The sequence below is a fragment of the Stigmatopora nigra genome, chromosome 1, assembly GCF_051989575.1.
Source record: "Stigmatopora nigra isolate UIUO_SnigA chromosome 1, RoL_Snig_1.1, whole genome shotgun sequence".
NCBI classification, from domain to species: Eukaryota; Metazoa; Chordata; class Actinopteri; order Syngnathiformes; family Syngnathidae; genus Stigmatopora; species Stigmatopora nigra.
In genome coordinates, this window is record NC_135508.1 from 16,882,467 (window position 1) to 16,891,505 (window position 9,039).

A 9,039-nucleotide genomic window follows, 5' to 3' on the forward strand; every position below is an offset into this window, starting at 1 on the left:
ATACTTGATGAGATAGGCTTGGATGAGAATTTTGCTCTTTTAGGGGAGAATTTAAATAAGTTCTAAAACCTTTTTTTATTATTATTTTGACTTGTGCATCTAGTTTTAATTAGTATTTTTTGGAATTTACTGCACAATACATTTATTAGCATTTTGAGGACTGAAAAATACATTAAGAAAGAAAATGTGGTGACACTGTTGCTACATGAATAATTTTCAAATTCTATGTTTTCCGCTTCTACACTCTCTAATACATTTTTTCACACTGTAATTGTTTTACACAGAATTCAGTCACTCCTTCTGTCTTCACATTCTAATTAATTAGATCTCCTTGCACCAAAATGATTGATTAAAAATCTTAATACATATAGAGGTACAAAATGATATCTTGTGTACAATTGTCTGGCCGATATAACAAAGGCATCCGGCAAATTCATGTCTTAGGACAGTAACACTTTAGTTTTATTGTATAGAGAAATTTCATTTTATAACAAGTCAGTCAAGTTTTTTTTTACTCAATCAGATTTTGCAGCCTCTCTCCAGGATCATCATCAGCACAGGGAGTTTAAAAACAGAAGTATTTATGACTCAGTACTCGCCTTTCAAGTTCCTTGAGTGCCAAAAAACATGCAAGTTTAGCTGGCAGTATGATACAGACTGGTTAAAGATAGTCGGGTTTCCGTTCCGCCTTTGCCAGCCTTCCTAAATGAATATCTGCATTTTGTCTGACAGTATGTAAATACAATACGTATAGGGATACGTATACATATACGAACACATATACATATATGTATACATATACATATATATATATATATATATATATATATATATATATATATATATATATATATATATATATATATATATATATATATATATATATATATATATATATATATATATATATATATATATATATATATATATATATATATATATATATATATATATATATATATATATATATATATATATATATATATATATATATATATATATATATATATATATATATATACACATATATATATACATATACATAAAACAGCCTCACAATCTCCGAGTTCTCAACTTCCATCGCATTGAGCCTCTTTCTCAATCATTTCAGGCCATTCCCACGCCCTCTGTCACACCTGACATTTGCCACGGCAAACTGATAGAGTCAAAGAACCAAACCATACGGCAGAAGCAAAAAAAATCCAATCTGCCAAGTTTATTTAGAGATGTAATTTATTATTTGTTTTTAATGCGCCCTGATGAATTTGGGTGTGTTTTAAGAAAGGATGAAAATAAGAGAAACATGAAACGAGGCAAAGAGCCATGGTATATACACAATATGGTAAGAAGCAAATAGCCCCGTTAATTTTGGCCGGGAGCCGCATGCAGATCGAGAGCCATGTGTTCGCCTTTCAGAAATCCCCACTATCATCTAACCTGCTCAACTCTGTCGCCCCCTAGTGGCCAGCTTGCAATAGTGCGCAGCTGGGTGCAAACAATGAGCAGTGATTGTGAACGCACATCAGCTGCACAGCATCAGAACAGAACAAAAAAGAGTTTGTCTAAAAAGAAAAATTATACAACAGCTACACTCCAAGCCTATTGATGGCGGTAATGCACCAATAGTTTGTTAACAAATCGACACAAAAGAACATTTAAAAGAAGAAGAAAGAGAGCAAGAACTCCGAGGCGGACCTAAAAATAACCATTTTATCTTGAATGAAACTTGTGGCTGCTTTGATAACAATTTAAAATGCTTAGGGGTACACACTTCATCCCGACCGGACGACAACTACCGAGGACTCCGCCTCTGGCTGAAGGGAAGAAACGCTTGGTGTTTAAAAGGGAAGATCAAGAAAGAAATAGTGTCCCATTCCATCATCTCAATGAGGTTCAGTGACCATGTTGTCTCAGTTTTCACAGGTTGAAGGCCTGTCAAGTTGCTGATTTTTTTCCATTATTTTAGACAGTAACTTTGTTTTTATCGATCCTTGAAGTTGGGTTTTTATTGTTTTTAATCGGGACCGATTAATTATTTGCAGACTTTTTGTAAGGCACCAGTTATCCGACAGAGGGCATGCTTGGTCACAGCCCTCACGCAATCCGCTGTCGACCCCATTTCTGGAATAGCCTTGTCCGATTTCCGGAGTAAATGCGATTCAAAATCGATTTAAAATGGGGGGGAAAGCATAGGACAATTTTAATCAAACTGTTATTATCTCGTTCTTAAATTAATTGAAATATTGTGTTTTTGCAAACTTGAAAAATGACAGCATAATGAAACTAAATGAATATTTGTGTTTTGGTCCTTCTACGTGGGTTTTACAGTCAGTAATTCCAACATGTCTCACGCTGAAGTCGCACTTCCAGATTGCTTATTTAATTATTGACATTTAATTAAATAGATTGCATCATGGATACGGACCTTATGGGAAGATACAGCAAAGCAACGAGACCTCCCCCTTGTCTTCAAAATATCCTCCCGAACAGTAATTCGCGTACGGCTTTTAAGGCCATAAATCAAAACAACATCCGTAACTAAAATAACAATCAAGGTATTTTAACAATAACAAAACAGGAGACTAAAACCAACCTTCATTTGGATTAAAACAATTACGCCTTCATTTGACCTAACAATCGTATAACAATTACATAAAGAAGCCCAAAGTGCGTCAACAGGTATGGCCACTATGCTGGAGATGGCAGATATCCGTCTTTGTTATTAGCCGGTGACCCTGGCTTCGTTGCAAACTAGAACAACTGATCTGGAAGCCCCAGATTGTTGTTGATTGTTGAGCTGTTGGATAAACAATCCCTGGATAAGAAGTCCACGTGAGAGAGGACCAGACGGCTGGTTATGACCTCGAGCACTTTCCGAACAATAGGAAGAATGATTTAACAAAGAAATGAATTACTACACATATATGTATAATATTAATACAGAATAAACTCAACAGTTACCTATACGATCGATTCCGAATCGAATGTCGCACAAGACGAATCATTCGTCAGAACAATGCACTCGTGTTACCGAATTCTTCCAGTTTACTGTGCATGAATCAAGATGGCAGAAGCTGTAGCAATGAGGGATTTAATCAAGAATTAAAATTAGAATTTAAATAAGTTGGTACTTTTCCAAAATGGTTGCTTAAAAAATTTTTGGGGGGGATTTCCGGAGTCCCGGAGTTTGCGTTGCATTTCCGGGGAAACTCTTGAAATTCTGGAATAGTTGGCAGCCCTGCTTCAGCCTGTAGTTTGTTGCAGCACCAATTTTCTTCGTGTTTTTCCTTATTTGCAATTCTATGAATCATTTCTGACTATGTGATTTATAGGGGGGAGAAGGATGTCACCCTGACCCGAAGCTCAGGATTTCAGGAACAATTGCAGGTTAGTGTTTTGTAGTTCTCAACCATTAAGGCAAGGCGTTTATTATCATCTTTATTTTCCTAAAACAAATACCCGCTTAAAATATTTTAACTCACATTAACTGTTCATTATTGTGATGGTAGAATAATTGTCAGTACAAATCCTATTGGAAGATGCAAAAAAATTACCATTAGAAATCAAATCTTCCAAATGTCCCTAATGAGTGTTATTTATTTTTCGTTGTGTAATCCCCAACCAAAAAATAGACTGGGTAATGAATTGGTAACACATTTTCATTAGTTTCCATTTCTGCTATGTCATCTGCAGTGATTACAATTATTAGCACTTAAATTGCATACCATAAATCAGTCACTGAAGTACACTTAATAAAGAGGTTGCCCTCTGATTACATTTCACAGGTGACACAGACTCCTTGTTGACTGGCATGAAGGGATACCAGTTAACAGCAGGTGACTTGGACTTCATGAAGAAGATGCTAGTGGACAAACAAAAAAAAAAGCTACAGGTATGTTTTCATTAAGATATCCATGTTTACAATGAACAGAGAAAAATCCAAATGCTCTTCAGGGAGAATTGGAAGTTGTGAAGAACACAATACAACGAGAGCAGAAGGCCCTGGATGTCACTCTGGTATTGAGGGAGAATGTGCAAACTGATCTTGAGAAGGTGAGCTTGGGGCACCTGCTGATCTTACACAGGTGTTTACACCACATTTTACTTCCTCTCAAGTGAAGATTTGTTTTTTAATCCCAGGTTCTGAAATGTGCACGTTATTATAAAGTGACTTTTGTGTTATGCAATACCAGTTCCCATCTAGCTCCGACCTTGTGGAGCTTCTCAAGCAAGTACTTGAAATTGTCTCACCATCAGTCCAAGCACTTGAGCTGGATGCCAGGTCATTGCTGACCATGGTGACCAAGGAAGATGTGGAGAAAGCATTGAGCCAAAAGAAGAAGGCAATCTGTTGCATGGAGAAAGAAAAGGGTTGGTATGTGTGCACCACATCTCGAGTTGGGTGGGGTGTGGTTTGGGTGTTTAAGGTTATAAACCTGAATTTCTCAGGAGAAAGGAGAACAGTGTGGAGAAAGTGCAGCTAGAGAGCCAACTTAGTGATGAGCAGGTGAGGTGAAAATGAAATGAAAATAACCCAATGGAAAATGAAGCCGTCACTGTGTTAATCCTCTGTTTGTTCGTAGATTGCGATGCAAGGACTAACCAGAGAATTGTCTGAGCTTCAATCTAAACTGGCTCAACAGCAGGTAGGATCCGATCTACTAGATGTCAAACCTTTGTTTGATTTAGAGTTTAATGCATAAACCTTTATTGATCCCTTGAAATGTACATAGAAGGTAAAGAAAAAGATTGGTAAGCTTGACACCCGATCAAAGACTGCCTTGCCCACAAGCCGAAAACCATCAAGCAAGGATGGCCAACCTGAAACGGATCTGCCCAGGGGCCGAAAACCATCAAGCAATGATGGCCAACCTGAAACGGATCTGCCCAGGGGCCGAAAACCATCAAGCAATGATGGCCACCCTGAAACGGAGCTGCCCAAGGTACGAAAACCAACAAGCAGTGGCAGCCGCCCGAAAACGGATCTGCCCAGGGGCCGAAAACCAACAAACAGTGACAGCCGGCTGAAAACCGATCAACCTAGGGCCCAAAAACCAACAAGCAATGATGACCGCCCAAAATCGAATCTGCCCAGAGGCCGAAAACCATCAAGCACTGACCCCTTTTCAAAGACAAATCTTCCTATGTCCCCCTCAAATGCAACATTGGATAAAGCTTCCAAAGCAACACCAGAGCAGCAGACCTTGGCATGTTCAAAACCTCTGTGTGGCGCCCGAGGGAAACAAAAGACAGTCGGACACACAACAGCCACTGCGTCTCAGGCGGAACCTATCAAAAAGGCTGACAAGACAAAGTATGCTCAGCCAGGGGGAAGGAAGGTGCAGCAGCAACAAAAGGAACTGGTGGAACCAACTATGGTTCCTCGACGCTCCAAGAGGATTGCCAGTAAAAGATAATAGTGCACACAAGGTCACCTGAGGATGTTTTTAGTTTTTTTGTTGTTGTTGCTGTTCTTGTTGTTTCAATTAATAAAAACCACGATCATTTCTGCATGAAGAAGTTACAATAAAATCACGGAATTCATGTGGGAGTGTTGTAATTCAAATTCCCTTCGGAGAACACTAGGACTCGCAGTTTTTCCATGGCAGCAAGTAGACGTGCATGGATTCATAGTTAATGGGCACTGAATGTGACGTTTTGGTGATCGTCCAGTTGCTTTCAGTGCGGTAGGTCTTTCCCTTCCATAACTAGTCTATCTCGCTATCCAACCTTGAGATTCTGCTGCATTTCTCATCTTTCTCCAAGCCACATAAATTCTGAAAATGAGTGTAATTACACTCAACAACTTGCTCGCCTCGGGACTTTGGTTGGATTTAAGTCCTGTTATGAAGAGAAATGAATGGTCAATCAGCAATTCCTTTACTTTGACCTGCTCAAAATGGTGGGTTTATTTGGGAAAAGGTTTCCGCTCGACTTCACTTAATTCTTTTTTAATCTTGAACTACTCTTGTTTGCCAAAACTGGAATCTCTTGCCCGGTCTGGGAACATCAATGTTGTAAGTCAAGCCTTTTCCCCAGGCAGTCTGTGTAGACTGCCAGGATCCCGGCCCAAGGAGTTGGAGGTTGTGTATACACTGCAAGCTGTCTTAAGCATTTTGGTTGGATTCAGGTCCTAATGTAATGTTGTCAAAACAAAGCTACCACCTCCGATTCTCGCACACATTCTAATTCCACTGGAAACATTAGGATGGAGGACAATTCAACCACTTTTTTACAAATGGGTTGTTTTTTTTATTGCATTTTTTGCGGTTAATGAATATATGCTTCCTGTTTCGTCTGCCTCAAATTTCTGAGGTCAAGGGTTTGATCCCCTGGACCTTTCTGTGGGGAGTTTGCATGTTCTCCAACGGCTTCTATGGGTTTTCCCCTGGGTACTCTGGTTCTCTCCCAGGTTTCCTAAAAATGCAGGATAGGCTGGTTGACCACTCTAAATTGCCCCTAAATGTGAGTGTGAGCATGGATGGTTGTCCGTCTACTTGTGCCCTGTGATTGGCTGGCCACCAGGTTGTCTCCCGTCTGGTGCTCATTGTCAGGTCTGGCACCCCCCGCAACCGAACAAAAATAAATGAAATGGATTTGTTAAATCATTCATGTCAGAAATGCTGCAAAGTTGGAATTTGCATCATGCACAAAACACCAGAAACGAAGCAGTATACTTTAACCCGCCTTCAGACAAGAAGGAGCATCCATTGTGTTAGTAGGTCATCATTCACCCTCTGTAAACTCAAGCAATTGTATCTTAATGAGTTCATCAGCTCTCTGCTCTGTCAACACCGCCTGCATGAGAATTGCCTGTGTGTGTGTCCGTTGACACGCCAAATGCCAGTAAAACTGGCTTTTCTGGCAAAGGAAGGGAGAACTCTTGGTTTATCAAAGCAGGATACATTGTATCCAGGCAGCTTCTGACCCTCAATTTCCTGCCGCCTTCCATTATGTAGTAATTCCGTCTTTTCATTGCCAGTCTTTTTGAGTGTCAATTCTTACATGCTCATCATCTCAGTTACTGGCACAATATACTACAGTATGTTGTCATTAGGTTGCTTCCTTGTTTTTCTTCCACGTGTCATTCTTACAAAACGGCTCGGAAGATCTCTAGTGGAAACCATGTCCGCGAGCTATCATGCTTCTTTCCATGTTTTGAGGAGATTTTGTGATGGACTGAGGAAAACAAGGATTAATAATTTGGTTGCTTTTCAATGTTATTGCAGTATTTTCCATTGTGGTTGTATGGTGGGCAACATGTTCAATCATGGGTCTTAGTCTCCTTTTGTACAGGTGTGTGTAGATTTTTTAGACTCTCTCTAACAACTGCATACCTGAGCCAGATGGCCACAACGTCCAAGGTAAATGGCTCAAAGGATCATATCACAAATGAAGACTTTTAATTAGAACCTGTGCAACGTCAATCAACCCTACTTATTTCCCTTGTGTGGTCTTGGGGAACTATTTTATTGTTTACCTTGGCTTGAAAAGCTTTTGACGGATGCTCCTTCATGTGGAGCTCATCCAAAAACACTAATCCTCCTCTGTTAATCTATTAAATGGTTCCCCACTTGATGCTCCCTTCCTTATTAAAAGAAGACAAAATGGGAGGCTGAATGAGACACAGTACTTCACTTTGATGCTTTGCACTTTGGGGAAGTTCTGTGCAATGTAGAAATTGGAAAGATTTTCTGTGGTTTTAGTCCAGTTCAGGTTCCTTTCCATGGGCCTGTCTTGAATGTGCTTCCTGTTTTGATTGGGTATTTTGGCGCTAAATGTGAAGAGAAAGTTGCAGACAAAAGAGAAGAGAGGCGATGTAATGACTGTGAAATTCTATCTGATGATTCACTGACCTTGTAGCTGAATTCCTCCACATGTTTTCTTTCAGAGTTAACTATCTAAAATGTCTGTGATGTCATAATTTCCCCTTTCCCCTAATGTAATGCCCAAAATTGTGAATCCTATAATTTTTCCCATAAGGGCAAACTCCGTTTATAATCTAGGGGGTATCTCAGAATGAGGGTTCATTGCTTTGCTCAAGGGTATGAGGATTTTGGGAGGACTCAGAAAGTGATCTCCGGTAATCGGTCCCAATTTTCCCCTTTTTTGCCCTTAGATGGTCTCAACTTCAGAAGTCATACTTATATGTATAGAGTAAAAGGCCCTCTAGTGGAGTTGGTGTGAATTTCCCCACGTTTCAGCTATATGAGCCCGGACATTAAAAAAAATCAAATACTGATCCATACCCTTGCTATTTGGCTGGAGGCATAAATAATCAAAGACTGATAAACACCCAATCCCAAAACTAGTTTTACATCACACATGCACTCATTTATAACTTAAACACTTTTACCATGTGACCCTCTCTCATTAATACCTTACTCACTTTACCCTGTCACAAACCCTAAACAAGGTCATCTCCTTTTCAAAAATGGATTTCTCACATATGTTATACTTTCTTATGATAAAAAGTGGACCAAACTGTGGGTACATTTACTGGGGAGTGACTGTCTCCATGTTTTCTCACTGCGTTTGCCACACCCAGATGAAATTAAATATTTCAGTTACATTCAAGAGTATTCCAAATTTCTCAGTGAAAATGACTACAAATCAGCAGACTGCATATTTTCTGAAGCCATATAAATATATATCAAAATAGCAACTCAAAAAACAATTACTGCTCCTCAAATTTGAACCAGCTGTTCCAAGTGGGATCTGACGTCTTGAAATTGACAAGAAGTTTAGCAGAAGTTCAAACCCTAGGTAATATCGCACATTATTAATGCAAACCAATGGTTTGACCTTTGCCAGTTTGAAGTAGAGCAGTAACCACATTTTATTGAGATTATTCAGCTCTAGGATCAGGTATTATTTGTGTATTTACATCTAGTATTGTATTTAAATTGTGTAAGTGTAAACATGAGGATTGCAATTTCCTTAAAAATGAGAACAATTTAAGAACATTTTCCCACTGCCACTGCTTTTCCACAGTCAGCCAACGTCTGTGTTTTCTCTCAGACATATTTTGAGGTTCTC

At 39.2% G+C, this 9,039-nt stretch overlaps 1 protein-coding gene across 1 annotated transcript; it reads left to right on the top strand.

Annotated features, from left to right (window-relative positions):
* Positions 1-1,560: 1,560 nt before the first annotated feature.
* LOC144199960 (uncharacterized) lies at positions 1,561-5,544 on the top strand. Its single transcript, XM_077721870.1, has 8 exons — positions 1,561-1,891; positions 3,333-3,387; positions 3,786-3,892; positions 3,955-4,053; positions 4,194-4,375; positions 4,450-4,507; positions 4,584-4,646; positions 4,734-5,544. Exons 1-8 carry the CDS (start codon positions 1,754-1,756, stop codon positions 5,415-5,417), a joined length of 1,386 nt encoding a protein of 461 aa, XP_077577996.1. The 5' UTR covers positions 1,561-1,753; the 3' UTR covers positions 5,418-5,544.
* Positions 5,545-9,039: the final 3,495 nt, after the last annotated feature.

Bases quoted from the DNA above. Each gene is read 5' to 3' on its own strand.
- LOC144199960 (XM_077721870.1), top strand. From the start codon at position 1,754: ATGCTTAGGGGTACACACTTCATCCCGACCGGACGACAACTACCGAGG. The intron at 3,388-3,785 runs GTTAGTGTTTTG...TACATTTCACAG, and splicing joins GATTTCAGGAACAATTGCAG to GTGACACAGACTCCTTGTTG. The intron at 4,054-4,193 runs GTGAGCTTGGGG...ATGCAATACCAG, and splicing joins TGCAAACTGATCTTGAGAAG to TTCCCATCTAGCTCCGACCT.